Source organism: Lampris incognitus, chromosome 8 (assembly GCF_029633865.1).
Source record: "Lampris incognitus isolate fLamInc1 chromosome 8, fLamInc1.hap2, whole genome shotgun sequence".
NCBI lineage: Eukaryota > Metazoa > Chordata > Actinopteri > Lampriformes > Lampridae > Lampris > Lampris incognitus.
The window spans coordinates 61,946,931-61,970,943 of NC_079218.1; the positions used below are offsets into that span (position 1 = coordinate 61,946,931).

At 42.2% G+C, this 24,013-nt stretch overlaps 2 protein-coding genes across 2 annotated transcripts in view; one reads left to right on the plus strand and one right to left on the minus strand.

Annotated features, from left to right (window-relative positions):
- The window catches only part of LOC130116469 (amyloid-beta A4 precursor protein-binding family B member 3-like), a 64,981-nt gene extending 55,176 nt beyond the window's left edge, over positions 1-9,805 (minus strand). Inside the window, exon 1 of the mRNA XM_056284374.1 lies at positions 9,613-9,805. Within this exon, the coding sequence (XP_056140349.1) occupies positions 9,613-9,679 (67 nt within the window). The 5' untranslated portion in view covers positions 9,680-9,805. The remainder of the gene's footprint in view (positions 1-9,612) is intronic.
- A 1,416-nt stretch (positions 9,806-11,221) lies between these two features.
- sra1 (steroid receptor RNA activator 1) overlaps positions 11,222-24,013 on the plus strand; it is a 33,017-nt gene continuing 20,225 nt past the window's right edge. Inside the window, exons 1-2 of the mRNA XM_056284975.1 lie at positions 11,222-11,366; positions 20,135-20,248. Of these exons, the coding sequence (XP_056140950.1) occupies positions 11,342-11,366; positions 20,135-20,248 (139 nt within the window). The 5' untranslated portion in view covers positions 11,222-11,341. The remainder of the gene's footprint in view (positions 11,367-20,134; positions 20,249-24,013) is intronic.

Genomic DNA, 24,013 nt, shown 5'->3' on the forward strand with positions numbered 1-24,013 from the left:
TCAGTTATTGCATAGTCAACTACACTAGCTCCAAGACCTGAACAACATGTAAACCTTCCCAAAGAGTCTCCTCTGATCCTCCTATTAAGCGTGTACAGGCCAGAGGCGTGACAGAGGTGCACTAGCTCCTTACCAGCCTTGTTCACAGTACGGTCGAGGGAGCTCCTTTTAGGCTTGGTGAGAGGTACAGGGAATGTTGACCAAACACATGTCTGTTACCCTGAGGGTCAATGGTATCACTTACTGAACCTGTTCTTGCGTTAAAATCTCCGCACAGCAGCACATTTCCCTGGGCCTGGAAAAGGCTTACCTCTTCATGGAGGTTACTCAGGACATCCTCATCATAATATGGAGATTCAGTTGGGGGAGAATAGAGAGCACAGAGATAGATATCTTTGTTTGATATGCCAATTTTATTGCTGAGTTTTAGCCAGCAGTGGGATGTTCCGATTTTAATTTTTGAAATGTGGTTGGCTAAACATCCTCTGTACCAAATCAAAATACCTCCGGAGTCTCGTCCACGATGTACTGAGTTAAGTTTATTTGATGGAATAATTATTTCTTTGTAACCTGAGGGACAGTGGGTGGTTATGTCCTCACGACACCAGGTTTCAGTTAATATGACTATGTCGACATTATCGATGTTTTTTAAGAAGTCAGGGTCTCTACTCTTCATCCCAGAGGAAGATGAGAAGACAGAAAAAGAACGCATGAAAAGAAAATATACAATGAGTCCCTTTTGTGAGACAGAGAATTATCAAGTTACAGTGGAAGAAGAGATATATAAAATATCATGATAACTCTTACCAAATACCTCACTATCAATGTAGTGGGCATTATTATACATACCTAGAGCCAAATCAGCACTCAGGATTCCCCTGTGTAAGTGGTTACCCCATTAAGATCTGATGGCACGTAGAGGTCGCCCTAGATGCTGCCATGCAGGAGTCTGGAGCACGGTCATTCTGTCTCTATCAGTGTTGATTCCATCATCTCTCATTCTGTCTCTATCAGTATTGATATCATCATCTCTCATTATGTTTCTATCAGTATTGATACCATCATCTCTCATTCTGTGTCTATCAGTATTTATATCATCATCCCTCATGATGTCTTTATCGGTATTGATATCATCATCTGTCATTCTGTCTCTATCAGTATTGATACCATCATCTCTCATTCTGTTTCTATCAGTATTGATACCATCATCTGTCATTCTGTCTGTCAGTATTTATATCATCATCTCTCATTCTGTCTCTATCAGTATTGATATCATCATCTCCCATGATATCTCTATCAGTATTGATACCATCATCTGTCATTCTGTCTCTATCAGTATTGATACCATCATCTCTCATTCGATCTCTATCAGTATTTATATCATCATCTCTGTCTGTTTCTATCAGTATTGATACCATCATCTCTTATTGTCTGTGAATGTTCTCATTCATCCAGGTCATGGTTATCCAAAGGAGTTGAATCAAGTGCAACTGCACTTGGTATATACCCATGAAGACGTTTTGCCTCTCATCCAAGATGCTTCCTCAGTTCGTGCCTTTCTGACTAGACCAAGCTAGTCTGACATTGGATCACAAAGAGCCACGCATATCAATAGCTCTGACAACGACTCCTAGAGGATAAATTCTGAGTCTCATCACCAGCCAGTCAGACTAGCTTGGTCTAGTCAGAAAGGCACGAACAGAGGAAGCCTCTTGGATGAGAGGCGAAACGTCTTCCCGGATATATACCAAGTCCTGTTGCGCTTGTTTCAACTCCTTTGAACATCATATCTCATTCTGTCTCTATCAGTATTGATGCAATCATCTCTAGACATCTTTATCTACATGTACATCTTTATCTACATGTACATGTTTACATATATATCTTTATCTACATTTATATCTTTATCTGCATATACATCTTTATCTAAATATACATCTTAATCTACATGTACATCTTTACATGTACATATATCTTCATCTACATATATAGCTTCATCTACATATACATCTTTATCTACATGTACATGTTTACATGTATATCTTTATCTACATGTATGTCTTTATCTGCATATACATCTTTATCTACATATACATCTTTACATGTATATGTTTATATACGTATATCTATCTATATGTATATATTTACATGTATATCAATATCTACGTGTATATCAATATCTGCATGTATATCTTTTTCTACATGTATATCATTATCTGCATATACATCTTTATCTACATATATCTTTATCTACATGTACGTCTTTACATTTATATCAATATCTACATGTATAGCTTTATCTACATGTACAACTTTATCTACACGTATATCTTTAGCTACATGTATATCTTTATCTACATGTATATCAGTATCTACACTTATATCTTTATCTACATGTACATCTTTACATGTATATCTTTATCGACATGTATATCAATATCTACATGTATATCTTTATCTACATGTATATCAGTATCTACACTTATATCTTTATCTACATGTATATCTTTATCTACATGTACATCTTTACATGTATATCTTTACCGACATGTATATCTTTATCTATAAGTACATCTTTACATGTATATCTTTATGTAAATGTATATCTTTATCTACACACACTCTATATCTGGTTATTACTAAGGGTGTTCACATTTCAAATGTCACTGTACTTGATGCTGCTTTATCAGATCATTTTTGTGCATTCTTTGTTCTGTCTTTTACACCAGAAACCACCATTAGATCGGAAACTGTTAAAAATGGTACATTGATGAGAATACCAGAACTCGTTTTATGGAAGCCGTCAAATGTGAAACTGTTCCAGCTTCAAATCATGTTGATGATCTACTGAATACTTTCAATTCTAAAAATTTGAATGTAATTGATGCCATTGCTCCTAATAAGATTAAATTGATAATCAGTAAGCAAAAGGCACCATGAAGAAACACTCAGTCTGTAAGGGCCCAGAAAAGGGAGTGCTGGAAAGCAGAGCGAAAATGGCATAAGTCAAACCTCCAAATTTGCTTTGAAATCTATAAAGAAAAGCTACATACTTATGGTTTGAACTTGAAAAATGCTAGGCAATCATTTTTCTCTGAGATTATCAACAAGAACAAGAAATAAGTCACACATCTTATTTACTACTATTGAGAGGTTAACTAACCCTTCGGTTCCAATATCACCTGAATTAGTTTCTACAAACAAGTGTAGTGAGTTTGCATCCTTTTTTAATGACAAGATACAAGTTATCAGACTTTCTATTAACTCTTCAATGACAAACAAAAAAGCATCACTACTGCAGTCTTCCAGAACCAACTTAGTAGGTATGACTGAATTTATTCCCACTGAGAAAACTCTTGAAGAAATTGTCTCAAATCTTAATTCATCTACCTGCTGTCTTGATGTTTTATCCACTAGCCAGGCTGCTCAAAACTGTTTTAAGGAATTAAAACAGTTTTGAGCAGCCTGGCAAAGGAGCGAATAGTTGTAGTCAATAACTCTCTCCAATCTGGCATTTTCCCAAAGGCTTTGAAAACTGCAGTCATTAGGCCTCTCCTAAAGAAGAACAGTCTTGATGCCACTGTACTGAATAACTATCAACCTATATCAAAATTACTGTTCTTAGGTAAAGTTATTGAAAAGGTTGTTTACCAACAACTTAGTAACTTTTTAACATTGAACGATTGCTTGGATATCTTCCAGTCAGGATTTCGGCCCCATCATAGCACTGAGACTGCACTCAGAAAGGTACTAAATGACGTCCGCCTGAACAATGACTCTGGCAAAGTCTCTGTTTTAGTACTGTTGGATCTTAGTGCCACTTTTGACACTGTGGACCATACAATTCTATTACAACGATTAGAAAATTGGGTGGGACTCTCTGGGACTGTCCTTAAATGGTTCAAGTCATATCTTTATGACAGAAAGAACTTTGTTTCCATTGGAAACTGTGTCCGAGCAGATGGCCATGACTTGCGGGATTCCACAGGGGTCCATTTTAGGTCCTCTTTTGTTCAATCTCTATATGATTCCTTTAGGCCAAATCCTACAAAACAATAAAGTATCCTACCATAATTATGCCGATGACATGCAAATTTATATATCACTGACACCAGGTGACTATGGACCTATTGAATCTCTGTGCCGCTGTATTGAACAAACCAATGACTGGATGCATCAAAATGTTCTCCAACTAAATAGGAACAAGACCGAGATAATTGTCTTTGAAGCACAGAAAGAACGACGGAATGCCAGCTCTCAACTTGAGTCCCTGTTTCTCATAACTAAGAGTCAAGTAAGAAATCTTGGCGTTATCCTGGACTCAGATGTAAATTTTAATAGCCACATCAAATCAGTAACCTCGTCAGCCTACTACCACCTAAAACATATTGCTGGAGTCAGAGACATAATGTCCAAATCTAGAACGGCTTACCCACGCCTTCATTTCCAGTCAATTAGATTATTGTAACGGTCTGTTCACAGGTTTGTCAAAAAAAGCTATTCGGCAACTCCAACTTATTCAGAATGCCACTGCTAGGGTCCTAACAAAGTCTAGGAAATATGATCACATTACACCAGTCCTAAAATCCTTACACTGGTTACCAGTCACTCAGAGAATTGATTTCAAAGTATTGCTGCTTGTCTATAAATCACGTGTGGCTCTGGTCCCAAATATATCTCTGATATGCTTGTGTCGTATGAACTGGGGATGGCCTATTGGCTGTCCCAAGAGTCAGAACAAAACCTTATGTGGCAGCGTTGTATTATCATGCTACACAGACCTGGAGTAACCTCCCCGCTGATATCAGACAAGCTCCGACCCTGACCACTTTGAAATTAAAGTTAAAAATGTTCCTATTTTGTACTGCTTACCATGCCTTGTAACATCTTTTTAGCTAAATAGCCTTTAGCTTAACTAGTTTACTTTTAAGTCTTTTATTCTTTGTATTTTTTGTCTGTACTTTTGCACTTTTTTAAGATTTTTAAATGTAAAAATTGTACACCCTTTACCTTTGTAACTTTGTCACTCTGTAAAGCACTTTGAATTACCCTAGTGTAAGAAATGTGCTGTCAGATAAAAGTGCCTTGCCTCGCCTTGCCTGTATGCATATCTTTATCTACATGTATATCTTTATCTACACGTATATCAATATGTACATGTATATCTTTATCTACATATATATCAGTATCTACATGTATGTCTTTATCTACATGTATATCTTTGCATGTATATCTTTATCTACATGTACATCTTTAAATGCATATCTTTATCTACACGTATATCGTTACATGTATCTCTTTATCTACATGTATATCTTTATCTACATATACATCTTTACATGTATATCTTTACATGTATATCTTTATTTACATGTTTATCTTTATCTACATGTACATCTTTATATGTATATCTTTATTTGCATGCATATCTTTATCTACATGTATATCTTTATCTACATGTACATCTTTATTTACATGTACTATATCTTTATCTACATGTATATCTTTATCTACATGTATCTCTTTATCTACATGTATATCTTTATTTACATGTATATCTTTATCCACATGTATATCAGTATCTATATGTACATCTTATCTACATGTACCTCTTTATCTACATGTATATCTTTACATGTACAGCTTTATCTACATGTATATCTTTACATGTGTATCTTTATCTACATGTACATCTTTAAATGAATATATTTACATATACATCTTTATCTACATGTACATCTTTAAATTTACATCTTTATCTACATGTATATCGTTACATGTATATCTTTATTTACATGTCTATCTTTATCTACATGTACATCTTTATCTACATGTATATCTTTACATGTATATCTTTATATACATGTATATCTTTATCTACAAGTACATCTTTACATGTATATCTTTATTTACATGTATATCTTTATCTACATGTATATCTTTATCTACATGTACTATATCTTTATTTACATGTACATATTTATCTAAATGTATATCTTTACATGTATATCTTTATCTACATGTATATATTTATTTACATGTACATCTTTACATGTATATCTTTACATGTACAGTGCATCCGGAAAGTATTCACATCCCTTCACTTTCCTCACATTGTGTTATGTTACAGCCTTATTCCAAAATGGATTAAATTCCTTTTTTTTCTCATCAATCTACACACAATACCCCATAATGACAAAGTGAGAAAGGTTTTGTAGAAATTTTTGCAAATTTCTTAAAAATAAAAAACTGAAATATTGCATGTACATAAGTATTCACGCCCTTTGCTATGACACTCAACATTGAGCTCAGGTTCATCCTGTTTCCACTGATCATCCTTGAGATGTTTCTACATCTTGATTGGAGTCCACCTCTAGTAAATTCAATGGATTGGACATGATTTGGAAAGGCACACACCTGTCTATATAAGGTCCCACTGTTGACACTGCATGTCAGAGCAGAAACCAAGCCATGAAGTCAAAGGAATTGTCTGTGGACCTCTGAGACAGGATTGTATCGAGGCACAGATCTGGGGAAGGGTACAAAAAAATTTCTACAGCTTTGAAGGTCCCGAAGAGCACAGTGGTCTCCATCATTCGTAAATGGAAGAAGTTTGGATCCACCAGGACTCTTCCTAGAGCTGGCCGCCCAGCCAAACTGAGCAATCGGGGGAGAAGGGCCTTGGTCAGGGAGGTGACCAAGAACCTGATGGTCACTCTGACAGAGCTCCAGCGTTCCTCTGTGGAGATGGGAGAACCTTCCAGAAGGACAACCATCTCCTCAGCACTCCACCAATCAGGCCTTTATGGTAGAGTGGCCAGACGGAAGCCTCTGCTAGGTAAAAGGCACATGACAGCCCGCTTGGAGTTTGCCAGAAAGCACCTAAAGGACTCTCAGACCATGAGAAACAAGATTCTCTGGTCTGATGAAACCAAGATTGAACTCTTTGGCCTGAATGCAAAACGTCACGTCTGGAGGAAACCAGGCACCTCTCATCACCTTGCTAATACCGTCCCTACAGTGAAGCATGGTGGTGGCAGCATCATGCTGTGGGGATGTTCTTCAGCGGCAGGAACTGGGAGACTAGTCAGGATCGAGGGAAAGATGAATGGAGCAAAGTACAGAGAGATCCTTGATGAAAACCAGCTCCAGAGCGCTCAGGACCTCAGACTGGGGCGAAGGTTTACCTTTCAACACGACAACGACCCTAAGCACACAGCCAAGACAACGAAGGAGTGGCTTCGGGACAAGTCTGTGAATGTCCTTGAGTGGCCCAGCCAGAGCCCAGACTTGAACCCCATTGAACATCTCTGGAAAGACCTGAAAATAGCTGTGCAGCGATGCTCCCCATCTACCCTTACAGAGCTCGAGAGGATCTGCAGAGAAGAATGGGAGAAATACCCCAAATATAGGTGTGGCAAGCTTGTAGCTTCATACCCAAGAAGACTTGAGGCTGTAATCGCTGCTGCCAAGGGTGCCTCAACCAAGTACTGAGTAAAGGGTGTGAATACTTATGTACATGCAATATTTCAGTTTTTTATTTTTAATGAATTTGCAAAAGTTTCTACAAAACCTTTTTCACTTTGTCATTATGGGGTATTGTGTGTAGATTGATGAGAACAAAGGAATTTAACCCATTTTGGAATAAGGCTGTAACATAACAACATGTGGGGAAAGTGAAAGGGTGTGAATACTTTCTGGATGCACTGTGTATCTTTATTTACATGTACATCTTTACATGTACATTTTTACATCTTTATCTACATGTATATCTTTATCTACATATATATCTTTATTTACATATACTATATCTTTATCTACTTGTACATCTTTATTTACATGTACATCTTTACATGTATATCTTTTTGTACATGTACAGCTGTATGTATATGTACAGCTTTATGTACATGTATATCCTTATTTACATGTCTACAGTACATCATGGGTGCTTTTTGTCAGTCAGACAGTTTGACAGACAGTGAGCTGGTCAATGAGACAGGAAGTGAGACAGGTGGATGGTCTCACATCTTTAGTCATCTTTTGGTAAGCAAGCGATTCATGTCTTTGGCTTTCCTTTCTCTCTCTCTGTCTCTGTCTCTCTCTCCTTTCTTTGCGTTCACAGTAGTGCTCTCTCTCTCTTTGTCTCTGTCTCTGTCTCTCTCTGTCTCTTTCTCCTTTCTCTGCGTTCACAGTAGTGCTCTCTCTCTTTGTCTCTGTCTCTCTCTGTCTCTTTCTCTCTCTCCTTTCTCTGCGTTCACAGTAGTGCTCTCTCTCTCTTTGTCTCTGTCTCTGTCTCTCTCTGTCTCTTTCTCCTTTCTCTGCGTTCACAGTAGTGCTCTCTCTCTTTGTCTCTGTCTCTCTCTGTCTCTTTCTCTCTCTCCTTTCTCTGCGTTCACAGTAGTGCTCTCTCTCTCTTTGTCTCTCTGTCTCTGTCTCTCTCGCTCTCTCTCCTTTCTTTGTGTTCACAGTAGTGCTCTCTCTCTCTTTCTGTCTCTCTGTCTCTGTCTCTCTCTGTCTCTCACTCTCTCTCTGTCTCTCGCTCTCTCTCCTTTCTTTGCCGTTCACAGTAGTGCTCTCTCTCTCTTTCTGTCTCTCTGTCTCTGTCTCTCTCTGTCTCTGTCTCTCTCTCCTTTCTTTGCGTTCACAGTAGTGCTCTCTCCTTGTCTCTCTGTCTCTTTCTCTCTCTCCTTTCTCTGCGTTATCAGTAGTGCTCTCTCTCTCTTTGTCTCTGTCTCTGTCTCTCTCTGTCTCTTTCTCCTTTCTCTGCATTCACAGTAGTGCTCTCTCTCTTTGTCTCTGTCTCTGTCTCTCTCTGTCTCTTTCTCTCTCTCCTTTCTCTGCGTACACAGTACTGCTCTCTCTCTCTTTGTCTCTCTGTCTCTCTCGCTATCTCTCCTTTCTTTGTGTTCACAGTAGTGCTCTCTCTCTCTTTCTGTCTCTCTGTCTCTCTGTCTCTCACTCTCTCTCTGTCTCTCGCTCTCTCTCCTTTCTTTGCCGTTCACAGTAGTGCTCTCTCTCTCTTTCTGTCTCTCTGTCTCTGTCTCTCTCTGTCTCTGTCTCTCTCTCCTTTCTTTGCGTTCACAGTAGTGCTCTCTCTCTCTTTCTGTCTCTCTGTCTCTCTCTGTCTCTGTCTCTCTGTCTCTCGCTCTCTCTCCTTTCTTTGCGTTCACAGTAGTGCTCTCTCTCTTTGTCTCTCTGTCTGTCTCTGTCTCTCTCTGTCTCTGTCTCTCTCTCCTTTCTTTGCGTTCACAGTAGTGCTCTCTCTCTTTCTGTCTCTCTGTCTCTGTCTCTCGCTCTCTCTCCTTTTGCGTTCACAGTAGTGCTCTCTCTCTCTCTGTCTCTGTCTGTCTCTGTCTCTCGCTCTCTCTGTCTCTGTCTCTCTTTGTCTCTCGCTCTCTCTCCTTCCTTTGCGTTCACAGTAGTGCTCTCTTTGTCTCTCTGTCTCTGTCTCTCTCTCCTTTCTTTGCGTTCACAGTAGTGCTCTCTCTCTCTGTCTCTCTGTCTCTCTCTCCATGCTGGAAGGAAACTACATGACACAGCAGGATGTGTGTGTGTGTGTGTGTGTGTGTGTGTGTGTGTGTGTGTGTGTGTGTGTGTGTGTGTTTTACCTACCGTCATAGTTGACTATAATGATGGCCAACGTGTAATCCTTCCCCATCATGGCCCCGCCTCCCAGCATTTGTGTCCAATGAGTTGAATTCTGTCTTTCCCATTAACATCTATCTATCTATCTATCTATCTATCTATCTATCTATCTATCTATCTATCTATCTATCTATCTATCTATCTATCTATCTATCTATCTATCTATTTGTCTGTCCGTCTATCTATCTATCTATCTATCTATCTATCTATCTATCTATCTATCTATCTATCTATCTATCTATCTGTCTATCTATCTATTTGTCTGTCCGTCTATCTATCTATCTATCTATCTATCTATCTATCTATCTATCTATCTATCTATCTATATGTCCGTCTGTCTGTCTGTGTCTAACCCCATTTATTGTCCTCACTGTCATGAGACGAGCAATAACAATAATCCCTTCCGAATGTCCTGTGCTTCTCTCTATCTCTGTGTCCCTCTGTCTCTCCCTCCTCTGTCTTCCCATCTGCAGAGACAGGAGGCTGCGCTCTCCTTCTCTCCCTCTCTGTATTTGCGGTGACGTCGCAGGGTCACGCCCTCTCTCCTGCTTGCAGCGAAGTCAAGTCCCCCCCCCCCCCCCCGCCGTAATGCCGGTATTTTTTCCTAGGATGAATCCGGAAAGTTCCCGCCCTCAGGCGCTAGGATTGGCCAGATCTGCTTGTCAGTCAACTTTCCGGTTTCATCCTCGGAAAAAAAAATATTTGCTTACCGTACACACACACACACAGTTAATTTGGCTCAGTTAGCTTGGTTGCAAACGTGGCTAATGGCTAACAGTTAGCTAGCAAATGTGACTAGGGTTAGGGTTGTTGCGCGTTCGCATCTTTCTTGACTGACAGTCAGATCTGGCCAATCGTAGCGCCTGAGGGCGTGAACTTTCCGGATTCGTCCTAGGAAAAATATATTCTCCCACACGGTAAACACCCTCCATCCTCCTTCGTTTTGGTGGTGGAAATATTGTGATGTGTTACACGGCTTATGTGTGTTTTTTTGAATGTGACAACAAAAAAAACTAAACCCTCCATTCTCCCAGGTCATTCCTCCTCCTACTCAGTCTTCACATCTAGTTTCATTAACACGAGTTAAAACAGCTTGTTTCACTTCTCTGTAGTTTGGAGGGCTGATTTATGCTTTTCAAAATCACAGAGCTTTCTGGGAAACTCTCCCACTGCTTATGGATGCATCCGTTAACTCATACATGTATTAGTCCGGGCTACTTGGAGACAGTTTAATCGTCGACATTTGCACGATAACTTGTGAATGAATTACTTTCCCTGACCATCTGTTTTGATAACAGCTGCTGGGACAGGCTCCAGCCCCCGCCAGCCCGGCAGCGGGACAAGCGGTCTGCATAAGGGGACGGGTGGTGAAACTCTGCAGCCTCCGGCCAGGTTAACCGCTGCTGTCCTTGTCGACCGACAACAAGCTGCAGTAAGTCTTGCGGAATATAACTCCGGAACATAACGAGTTTCAGTGGAAAGACAACACGTGGTGATTAATTAACGTCTTCTTTAATTCCTCTCAAAATGAGCCGCCCCTCGGTGACGCTCTTCCGGCATCGGCACACATGGATGACATCACCGGAAATGCGTATACGCAGCCACGTGTCCCGGAAAAACAGCCGGATCGAAGAACAAGAGGAAGAAGAAGGTGGAGGTTTAACGTTAGAAGTGTTACTGTCAGTGTACCGCAGTCATGGAGGACACGTTCATCAAACCAGGTGAGACGTCTTCTTGCAGTCTAACGTCTTCTAACGTCTCCCTGCAGTCTAAGGTCTTCTAACGTGTTGCTGCAGACTAATGTCTCCCTGCAGTCTAAGGTCTTCTAACGTGTTGCTGCAGTCTAACGTCTTCCTGCAGTCTAACGTCTTCTAATGTCTCCCTGCAGTCTAACGTCTCCCTGCAGTCTAACGTCTTCTAATGTCTCCCTGCAGTCTAACGTCTCCCTGCAGTCTAACGTCTTCTAATGTCTCCCTGCAGTCTAACGTCTCCCTGCAGTCTAACGTCTTCTAACGTCTCCCTGCAGTCTAAGGTCTTCTAACGTCTCCCTGCAGTCTAACGTCTTCTAATGTCTCCCTGCAGTCTAACGTCTCCCTGCAGTCTAACGTCTTCTAACGTCTCCCTGCAGTCTAACGTCTCCCTGCAGTCTAACGTCTTCTAACGTCTGCTAACGTCTCCCTGCAGTCTAACGTCTTCTAACGTCTCCCTGCAGTCTAACGTATCCCTGCAGTCTAACGTCTTCTAACGTCTCCCTGCAGTCTAACGTCTCCCTGCAGTCTAAGGTCTCCCTGCAGTCTAAGGTCTCCCTGCAGTCTAACGTCTCCCTGCAGTCTAACGTCTTCTAATGTCTCCCTGCAGTCTAACGTCTTCTAATGTCTCCCTGCAGTCTAAGGTCTCCCTGCAGTCTAACGTCTCCCTGCAGTCTAACGTCTTCTAATGTCTCCCTGCAGTCTAACGTCTTCTAACGTCTCCCTGCAGTCTAACGTCTTCTAATGTCTCCCTGCAGTCTAACGTCTTCTAACGTCTCCCTGCAGTCTAACGTCTTCTAACGTCTCCCTGCAGTCTAACGTCTCCCTGCAGTCTAACGTCTTCTAACGTCTCCCTGCAGTCTAACGTGTTCTAATGTCTCCCTGCAGTCTAACGTCTTCTAATGTCTCCCTGCAGTCTAACGTCTTCTAACGTCTCCCTGCAGTCTAAAGTCTTCTAACGTCTCCCTGCAGTCTAACGTCTTCTAATGTCTCCCTGCAGTCTAACGTCTCCCTGCAGTCTAATGTCTCCCTGCAGTCTAAGGTCTCCCTGCAGTCTAACGTCTCCCTGCAGTCTCACGTCTTCTAATGTCTCCCTGCAGTCTAACGTCTTCTAATATCTTCCTGCAGTCTAACGTCTTCTAACGTCTCCCTGCAGTCTAACGTCTTCCTGCAGTCTAATGTCTCCCTGCAGTCTAAGGTCTTCTAACGTGTTGCTGCAGACTAACGTCTCCCTGCAGTCTAACGTCTCCCTGCAGTCTAACGTCTTCTAATGTCTCCCTGCAGTCTAACGTCTCCCTGCAGTCTAACGTCTTCTAATGTCTCCCTGCAGTCTAACGTCTTCTAACGTCTTCCTGCAGTCTAACGTCTCCCTGCAGTCTAACATCTTCTAATGTCTCCCTGCAGTCTAACGTCTTCTAATGTCTCCCTGCAGTCTAACGTCTTCTAACGTCTTCCTGCAGTCTAACGTCTCCCTGCAGTCTAACATCTTCTAATGTCTCCCTGCAGTCTAACGTCTTCTAATGTCTCCCTGCAGTCTAACGTCTTCTAACGTCTCCCTGCAGTCTAACGTCTTCTAACGTCTCCCTGCAGTCTAACGTCTCCCTGCAGTCTAATGTCTCCCTGCAGTCTAAGGTCTCCCTGCAGTCTAACGTCTCCCTGCAGTCTCACGTCTTCTAATGTCTCCCTGCAGTCTAACGTCTTCTAATATCTTCCTGCAGTCTAACGTCTTCTAACGTCTCCCTGCAGTCTAACGTCTTCCTGCAGTCTAATGTCTCCCTGCAGTCTAAGGTCTTCTAACGTGTTGCTGCAGACTAACGTCTCCCTGCAGTCTAACGTCTCCCTGCAGTCTAACGTCTTCTAATGTCTCCCTGCAGTCTAACGTCTCCCTGCAGTCTAACGTCTTCTAATGTCTCCCTGCAGTCTAACGTCTTCTAACGTCTTCCTGCAGTCTAACGTCTCCCTGCAGTCTAACATCTTCTAATGTCTCCCTGCAGTCTAACGTCTTCTAATGTCTCCCTGCAGTCTAACGTCTTCTAACGTCTTCCTGCAGTCTAACGTCTCCCTGCAGTCTAACATCTTCTAATGTCTCCCTGCAGTCTAACGTCTTCTAACGTCTCCCTGCAGTCTAACGTCTCCCTGCAGTCTAACGTCTTCTTATGTCTCCCTGCAGTCTAACGTCTCCCTGCAGTCTAACGTCTTCTAATGTCTCCCTGCAGTTTAACGTCTTCTAACGTCTTCCTGCAGTCTAACGTCTCCCTGCAGTCTAACGTCTTCTAACGTCTCCCTGCAGTCTAACGTCTTCTAATGTCTCCCTGCAGTCTAACGTCTTCTAACGTCTTCCTGCAGTCTAACGTCTCCCTGCAGTCTAACGTCTTCTAATGTCTCCCTGCAGTCTAACGTCTTCTAACGTCTTCCTGCAGTCTAACGTCTCCCTGCAGTCTAACGTCTTCTAACGTCTCCCTGCAGCCTAACGTCTTCTAATGGCTCCCTGCAGTCTAACGTCTCCCTGCAGTCTAACGTCTTCTAATATCTTCCTGCAGTCTAACGTCTTCCTGCAGTTTAACGTCTTCTAACGTCTTCCTGCAGTCTAACGTCTCCCTGCAGTCTAACGTCTTCTAACGTCTCCGTGCAGGCTAACGTCTCCCTGCAGTCTGTCTTCCTGCAGTCTAACGTCTTCTATCGTCTTGCTGCAGTCTAATGTCTCCCTGCAGTCTAACGTCTTCCAACGTCTTCCTGCAGTCTAACGTCTCCCTGCAGTCTAACGTCATCTAACGTCTCCCTGCAGTCCGTCTTCCTGCAGTCTAATGTCTTCCTGCAGTCTAACGTCTCCCTGCATTCCAACGTCTCCCTGTAGACTAATGTCTTCTAATGTCTTCCTGCCGTCTAACGTCTTCTAACGTCTCTCTGCAGTCTAACGTCTTCTAACGTCTTGCTGCAGTCTAACGTCTTCTAACGTCTCCCTGCAGTCTAACGTCTCCCTGCAGTCTAACGTCTTCTAACGTCTTCCTGCAGTCTAACGTCTTCTAACGTCTTGCTGCAGTCTAATGTCTCCCTGCAGTCTAACATCTCCTAACGTCTCCCTGCAGTCTAACGTCTTCCTGCAGTCTAACGTCTCCCTGCAGTCTGTCTTCCTGCAGTCTAACGTCTCCCTGCAGTCTAACGTCTTCTAATATCTTCCTGCAGTCTAACGTCTTCCTGCAGTCTAACGTCTTCTAACGTCTCCCTGCAGTCTTACGTCTCCCTGAAGTCTAACGTCTTCTAACGTCTCCCTGCAGTCTAACGTCTCCCTGCAGACTAACGTCTTCTAACATCTCGCTGCAGTCTAATGTCTCCCTGCAGTCTTACGTCTCCCTGAAGTCCAACGTCTTCTAATGTCTCCCTGCAGTCTAACGTCTCCCTGCAGTCTAACATCTTCCTGCAGTCTAACGTCTCCCTGCATGCTAATGTCTCCCTGTAGACTAACGTCTTCTAACATCTCCCTGCAGTCTATAGTCTTCTAACGTCTCCCTGCAGTCTAACGTCTCCCTGCAGACTAACGTCTTCTAACGTCTCCCTGCAGTCTAATGTCTTCCTGCAGTCTGTCTTCTAACGTCTCCCTGCAGTCTAACATCTTCCTGCAGTCTAACGTCTCCCTGCAGTCTAACGTCTCCCTGCATTCTAACGTCTCCCTGTAGACTAACGTCTTCTAACGCCTTCCTGCAGTCTAACGTCTTCTAACGTCTCCCTGCAGTCTATAGTCTTCTAACGTCTTCCTGCAGTCTAACGTCTCCCTGCAATCTAACGTCTTCCTGCAGTCTAACGTCTTCTAACATCTCCCTGCAGTCTTATGTCTTCTAACGTCTCCCTGCAGACTAACGTCTCCGTGCAGTCTAACGTCTCCCTGCAGTCTAACGTCTTCTAACGTCTTGCTGCAGTCTAATGTCTCCCTGCAGTCTAACATCTTCCTGCAGTCTAACGTCTCCCTGCATTCTAACGTCTCCCTGCGGACTAACGTCTTCTAACGTCTTTGTTAAAAGAGACCTTCGTTAAAAATTCCGTCTTCTCTGGCGGAGAAAACCCATTACTGACTCCTACGAGATCGCATGTAAGTTTAATGATATTGTGTAAATGTGGGCATCTCTCTTGGGAGAAAGATTACAAGCCCGGGCGGAAGTCCCCTTGATTATACTGATGTTTGTTTTTCTTCATGTAATACCTTTGATCGTCCTGACTCCAGTGAGGCACTAAGCATCACTGGCAAGCTGAAACCATCAGCAGCAGACATGGTGAAGTCAGAACTACCCTTGTGAAAGAGGTAAAACCCTCCATCACTGATCCATTAACGTTTATTGTCTCGATCTCTTCAGAAACTGGTGTTGTCCCGAGTGACCTTAAGGTTGCAAAAGTCATCCCCATTGCCAAATCAGACGACCCAAGCTGTTTTACTAACTGCCGCCCAATTTCTACATTACCCTGTTTTTCAAAAATTCTTGAAAAACTAGTCTATGAAATAATCCTCCAACATATGAATTCAGATAACACACTATACAACCATCAATATGGCTTCCGCAAAACCCACTCTGCATACATGGCTCTGTTATAACTTACTGACAAAACCTGCACTGCATTAGACAGAAACCAGTATGTGATAGGACTCTTCCTAGACCTCTCAAAAGCTCTCCGCACTGTGAACCATGATATATTACCATCAAGATTGTGTCAATATGGTTTTCAAGGAAATGTCTTCAACTGGATAAAAAATTATGTGATTGACAGACAACAATTTATCTCTGTTAAAAACTGTGAGACTAATAGAGCCGTACTGTCTTGTGGAGTGGCTCAAGGATCGATTCTTGGTCCGTTACTATTTTTGATTTATATCAGTGATCTTGCTGCCGTATCCAGTTCCATTTTCTCCATTCTATTTGCAGATGACACAAATCTTGTACTTTCCCACAAACACTGAAAAAAGCCTAATTGATGAGGCTAACCTGGGTCTCCTCACCTTTTCCAGATGGTTCCAGCAGAACAAACTATCACTAAATACGTATAAAAAACGAATTTCATAATATTCTCAGGGAGAAAAAAAATAACATAGATGAAACCAACCTCTTTATCGAGGGCAACAAAACCAACAGAGTTCCTTCCCTCTGCTCACTTCTTGGTCGTGATAGTTGATGAAAAATGTTGTTTGAAAGAACAAATTGATTTTGTGACCAAAAAGGTGTCAAAGTCTGTGGGAATTATTAGGAAAACCAGTCCATTCCTCAATAGGTCCTGCCTGGTAGCTTTATACTACAGCCTTACTTACTGCAATGTTGTATGGGCCAGTACCTACCCCACATATCTACACAAACTCCATATAATTCAAAAGCGGTTCGTTCGAATAGCTAAAAGTTCAAAGCCCAGGGATCCGTCCACACCTCTATTCTGTATCCAAAGGAGTTGAATCAAGTGCAACTGGACTTGGTATATATCCGTGAAGACGTTTCGCCTCTCATCCAAGAGGCTTCCTCAGTTCGTGCCTTTCTGACTAGACCAAGCTAGTCTGACTGGCTGGTGATGAGACTCAGAATTTATCCTCTAGGAGTCGTTGTCAGAGCTATTGATATGCGTGGCTCTTTGTGTCCCGATGTTTACCAACGCCCGTCGCTAACAGAGCCATAGATATGAGTGGCTCTTTTGTGTACCGATGTCCGGCCACGCCCGTCGTTATCGGAGCTAGTGATTTGCATTTGTTTAGCAGCGACGGTCAATATTCAGTGGTCATGAGTCGTTGGAGCCGTTAGTGACCGACTGTTGTTCTTGGAGGCTAGGCTTCTTGAGTCTCCTGGGTAGAGATGAAAGGACACAAGAGCCATGGACATCTATAGCTCTGACAACGACTCCTAGAGGATAAATTCTGAGTCTCATCACCAGCCAGTCAGACTAGCTTGGTCTAGTCAGAAAGGCACGAACTGACGAAGCCTCTTGGATGAGAGGCGAAACGTCTTCACGGATATATACCAAGTCTAGTTGCACTTGATTCAACTCTTTTGGAGAACCATGACCTGGATGAATGAGAACATTCACATACACCTCTATTCTGTAAACTTAAAATACTAGTAACTGTCTTCGATATTAACACCCAGCTAATGTGTCTTCATTTACAAGATGAAATATCAAGGCTACATCCTACCAGACCAATTCCAACAATGTTTTTGCAAAAATTCCAATTTTCATTCTTATTCAATGAGACAAGCAAACCATTTGCATGTTCCCCGTTGTCACACTTCCAGAGGGCAGTATTCTACGAAATACAACAACGTATTCTCATGAGCGGTTCGTGTGATATCGTACGAAAAACTATGCACAACTTTTCAAGGAGCGATTCAGAGCATCTGCACAATCCTCTGCGGGGGGGGGGGGTTAGGGTTAGAGTGAGGGTTAACTACGTGGTTCCATACGATTTCTTTCGCATTACTTTTCATACGTTTTCCTACAACCAGGGAATGAGGACAGCCTGAATACAGAGGTGTCTTATTATGAGGACAGCCTGAAGAAAGAGGTGTCTTATTATGAGGCAGGCTGAATTCATAGGTGTCTTATTATGAGGACAGCCTGAATACAGAGGTGTCTCATTATGAGGACAGCCTGAATACAGAGGTTTCTTATTATGAGGACAGCTTGAATACAGAGGTGTCTCATTATGAGGACAGCCTGAATACAGAGGTGTCTCATTATGGGGACAAACTGAATACAGAGGTGTCTTATTATGAAAACAGCTTGAATACAGAGGTGTCTCATTATGAGGACAGCCTGAATACAGAGGTGTCTTATTATGAGGACAGCCTGAATACAGAGGTGTCTCATTATGAGGACAGCCTGAACACAGGTGTCTCCTTACTGTTTGACATGATTCTCGTGTAGACTCTCTCCTTACTGTTTGACATGATTCTCGTGTAGACTCTCTCCTTACTGTTTGACATGATTCTCGTGTAGACTCTCTCCTTACTGTTTGACATGATTCTTCTGTAGACGCTCTACTTACTGTTTGACATGATTCTCGTCTAGACTCTCTCCTTACTGTTTGACATGATTCTCGTGTAGACTCTCTCCTTACTGTTTGACATGATTCTCGTGTACTCTCTCCTTACTGTTTGACATGATTCTCGTGTAGACTCTCTCCTTACTGTTTGACATGATTCTCGTGTAGACTCTCTCCTTACTGTTTGACATGATTCTCACGTAGACTCTCTCCTTACTGTTTGACATGATTCTCGTGTAGACTCTCTCCTTACTGTTTGACATGATTCTCGTGTAGACTCGCTCCTTACTGTTTGACATGATTCTCGTGTAGACTCTCTCCTTACTGTTTGACATGATTCTCGTGTAGACTCTCTCCTTACTGTTTGACATGATTCTCGTGTAGACTCTCTCCTTACTGTTTGACATGATTCTCGTGTAGACTCTCCTTACTGTTTGACATGATTCTCGTGTAGACTCTCTCCTTACTGTTTGACATGATTCTTGTGTAGACTCTCTCCTTACTGTTTGACATGATTCTCGTGTAGACTCTCTCCTTACTGTTTGACATGATTCTTGTGTAGACTCTCTCCTTACGGTTTGACATGCTTCTTGCGTAGGTGGTAAAACAGGCTAGTGGTGTTTGAGTCTGTTGTGGGGACTGGTGTGCGGCATGTTTTGCCAAGTACAGTTTTCTGGTCCGTGTCAGACTTTTCATACCCAAACTATGTAGGTAGGCAGGCAGGCATACAGGCAGGCGGGTGGTAGATAGATAGTCAGGCAGACAAACAGACAGACAGATAGAAGTACCCCCTCTTTTAGGTACAAGCTTCTCGTGTTGTCCTGGCTGGTCGGACCCCTGTGCCGAATTACCCCGTTCTGCATTACGTTCAGTGTCCTCCTTGTTTGTTTGTGTTGCCTTCATACACATTTCCTGCCTGCGTCCCTGCTGTGCAAAGAGCAGAAAGGGTCGTCCAACTGATGTAAAATATTGCCGTAAAGAGGGTGATTTGTAACATCGAAATAAACGATAGAGTTAAATATGAAACGATAGACATTTTCTATCGTCACACGATATATATGGTCATATCGAACAGCCCTGTTGTTTGGTGTTACTGCAATTTATGCAGCTCTTTTAGATCCTGCATGACGGCCAGCTGGGCTCCCAGTGGCAGCAGTAGATGACTGCAGTCATACTGACAGTCAGCCAGTATAACTACAGATGACTGCAGTCATACACACAGTCAGCCAGTATAGCTACAGATGACTGCGGTCATGCTGACAGTCAGCCATCAGCCAGTATAACTACAGATGACTGCAGTTATACAGTCAGCCATCAGCCAGTATAACTACAGATGACTGCAGTTATACTGACAGTCAGCCAGTATAACTACAGATGACTGCAGTTATACAGTCAGCCATCAGCCAGTATAACTACAGATGACTGCAGTCATACTGACGGTCAGCCAGTATAACTACAGATGACTGCAGTCATACTGACAGTCAGCCATCAGCCAGTGTAACTACAGATGACTGCAGTCATACTGACAGTCAGCCAGTATAACTACAGATGACTGCAGTTATACTGGCTGACTGACTGACTGGCTGTGAGTCTTTTACACTATAAAGGTGAATCAAGACTAAACAGAAGCCTGCCTTGTAGGTGTTCTCACAAGTCCAGCTTGCTTAAACACATGTCTGCTTGTGTTTCTTTGTGTGTGTGTGTGTCTGTGTCTGTGTCTGTGTCTGCTGCCTAGGCAACCAGGAGCGGGGCTGGAACGACCCTCCACAGTTCTCCTATGGCCTGCAGACAGCACACGGATCCAGAAGGAACATCCTTGCCAAGAGGGCCGCACCATCACTAGTTAATGGTAACTACTGCGATCACCAGTACGACTATGACGTCTACTGCTACTATTACTACTCTTTATTTCCAGCTAATGTCTGCTGTAACCATGCCCCATTTTGTTTTGTTACCACATATAATGTGACTTTTGATAGTTTTTGAGATTGCCACTGAGGTGAAGAAATCAGAGAAGATCATAAGCATGTCAGTCAGGAATTGGTAAGTATGAAAGAAGGTTGGATCAGTTCATCTGGATACAATGTTTACTGACAGACAAGTTTCACCACTCAACTAAGTGACCTCTTCACCTTCATTGGTTTTCTTACCTGGATTATTGAGCATGCATGAGGACAGTTGGTAAGTAGTTCTCTTGGAGCAAGTCTACATTGCTGGAAGAAGGCAGGTGGTTTTTGTTCAGATTTGGCAGCAGGAGGAAGCAGATAGGTGTGCAATGGCAGTTTCACATGCAAAACAAGGTCAGTGGACAAGCTGGGATAGTGTAGAGGGAAGTAAGCTAGGTTGGTGACAGTTGTGGACCATGGAGGTGAGTCATATTAAATTCATCATTAGAGCAACCTACAATGTACTTACAACACCACAAAGCCTTAATCAGTGGATAGGTGAAAATGCTAGTTGTCTGTTGTGTGCAGGCATGACTATGTTGAAGCATAATTTGTCAGGCTGTAAGCTTAATTTCTGAAGTGTCTGGCAGTTATAATGGAAAGCAAGTGTATGGACGTTAATTCGGTTTCTGTTAGTAAGGAAAATGGAAAAGTTGGTTTTGTATGGAAGGGCCAGAATGTCACAGTACAGACACATAGTCATACACGTGATCGGTCAGGAAAGTCAAGCGTTGGAAATTGTTAGTAGATGTTGGCATGCAACTACAGGTCCCACTGATAATGGTGTCCACTACCTTGAGGCCAGACATCGTTCCGTAAACTTAGAAGGGCCGAATAGTGTGTTTCAGTGAGCTAACAATTCCATCTGAGAATGCAGTTTAGGAAGCCTTTGAGAAGAAGAGTTTAAAGTATGCAGATTTGGCAGCTGAGACAAGGGTTCATGGTTGGCAGGCTCATGTAAGACCAGTTGAAATAGGTATAAGTGGATTTTTGTGGGCAAATCAGTGTTATTCACTTTAGATTTTGTTATTTGAGATCAGCCCTAAAGGAGGTGTCTGACAACTGGAAGGGATAGTCAGTGTCTATGGATGAGGAGAAACGGTTCATTGGGGGGGGGTATCTTTTTGAGCTTGTTGATGGTAAGATATTGAGGCAGACACTGAGGAGGTTGGTGCGGATCCAGTGCCACTGAGCATTGCATTAATAGTGCCATTGGGGTGTGTCATGGCTGAGGTCCATGTGGCGCTGGTGGTGGTTGTGCAACCCAACTTGTAGGATAGTGGTAGACCGAGGGTTTTGGACGTGGGTTGATGCTAGATCCAACGGGGTGTAGGCATGGAAGTAGCCGTGATTGGCTGTTGCGTTGGCCAATAGACAGTGTGGAACCTCGAAGCGCACTGACTTGAAACAAACGATGCTCACTGAAACATTTAGCTAGCTAGCTTACAAATGACTTTAACATTGCCAGATCGTACTGTAACGATAGCTAACATTAATGTTTGCTGACAATGGAAATTCAAAAAGAATTTAAACCCTAACCCTAACCAACAACCAATCACGTCTACTTGCGTGCCTACACCCCGTTGGATCTAGCATCAACTGTTGGATGGGGGGGGGGGGTTCTGGGACAAAGAACTCATTGAGCCTCCTGGAAGTGTCATTGGACCTAATTCAGTGAACCATAACTGAAGGAAGGGGACCACTTGAGGACCTCTGTGACATATTTACACTGCCACTCTTACTTGGTAGCCAACTAACCCATTTGGAGCTGTGTTTATGGAGATTTATGATGGCATTGTCTGATGTCCTCTCCTCTTAAATATAGGGGCACATATATGATGTTGCTTGGTTGACCTGGACTTCGTTGTGTGGCCTCAGTTATCAGCACAAGGAATGTAACATTAGAGATGGAGATGGACAACTTAACTAATCTGCAAAGAGGAAATGTATTTTCCACCAGACAAGGAAATGGTTTTTGGATGTGCGTTTTGGTTTTTGGATATGCGTTTTGGGTTTTGGACTGGCGTTTTGGGTTTTGGACATGTGTTTTGGGGTTTTGGAATATATTTGTTTTGGTCTCTTGCGTTGCAGTGCTGTGGGCTGGGGGAAATGTAATTTCGTTTCTTTTGTGTGTTGTGTAGTACATTAGATGAAATGACAAATAAATTGTTCCTGATCAGTGTTAACATTGTAAGTAGTTTCTAAATTGTTTAAACGTGTTTTTTAAACATAGAAAAATACAAATACGGCATATAAACTTTATGTATAACGCAACAACAGTAGGTAGACACATATACATACATACATATATAAAAATTGTATGTAGTAAAAGTAAAATATATACCCCCACAAAGACTAACAAATAATTTAAAAAAACCATAATAAACAGTCCTCATTGTCAGTTGCAACATAAGCACTGTTAGTGCTACGGATAAGTCTTGAGTAATCAAAAGAGCAAAACTACAAGGAAAAATAACCAACAGCCCGCTTAACTGAGGTACACTCTGGAACTGCAATGTCTCTATATGGTCAACACTCTGGAACTGCAATTTCTCTATATGGTAAACACTCTGTAACTGCAGTGTCTCTATATGGTCAACACTCTTGAACTGCAATGTCTCTATATGATAAACACTCTGGAACTGCAATGTCTCTATATGGTCAACACTCTTGAACTGCAATATCTCTATGTGGTCAACACTCTGGAACTGCAATGTCTATATATGGTCAACACTCTGGAAATGCAGTGTCTCTATATGGTCAACACTCTGGAACTGCAATGTCTCTACGTGGTAAACACCCTGGAACTGCAATGTCTCTATATGGTCAACACTCTGGAACTGCAATATCTCTATGTGGTCAACACTCTGGGACTGCAGTGTGTCTATATGGTCAACACTCTGGAAATGCAGTGTCTCTATATGCTCAACACTCTGGAACTGCAATGTCTATGTGTGGTCAACACTCTAGAATTGCAATGTCTCTATATGGTCAACACTCTGGAACTGCAATGTCTCTGTGTGGTCAACACTCTAGAATTGCAATGTCTCTGTGTGGTCAACACTCTGGAACTGCAATGTCTCTATATGATCAACACTCTGGAACTGCAATATCTCTATGTGGTCATCACTCTGGAACTGCAGTGTGTCTATATGGTCAACACTCTGGAAATGCAGTGTCTCTATATGCTCAACACTCTGGAACTGCAATGTCTCTATATGGTCAACACTCTGGAACTGCAATGTCTCTATATGGTCAACACTCTGGAACTGCAATGTCTCTATATGGTCAACACTCTTGAACTGCAATATCTCTATGTGGTCAACACTCTGGAACTGCAATGTCTCTGTGTGGTCAACACTCTAGAATTGCAATGTCTCTGTGTGGTCAACACTCTGGAACTGCAATGTCTCTACAATGTCAATATATCAATAAATTGTTCCTGATCAGTGTTAACATTGTAAGTAGTTTCTAAATTGTTTAAACGTGTTTTTTAAACATAGAAAAATACAAATACGGCATATAAACTTTATGTATAAGGCAACAACAGTAGGTAGACACATATACATACATACATATATATACCCCCACAAAGACTAACAAATAATTAAAAAAAACCATAATAAACAGTCCTCATTGTCAGTTGCAACATAAGCACTGTTAGTGCT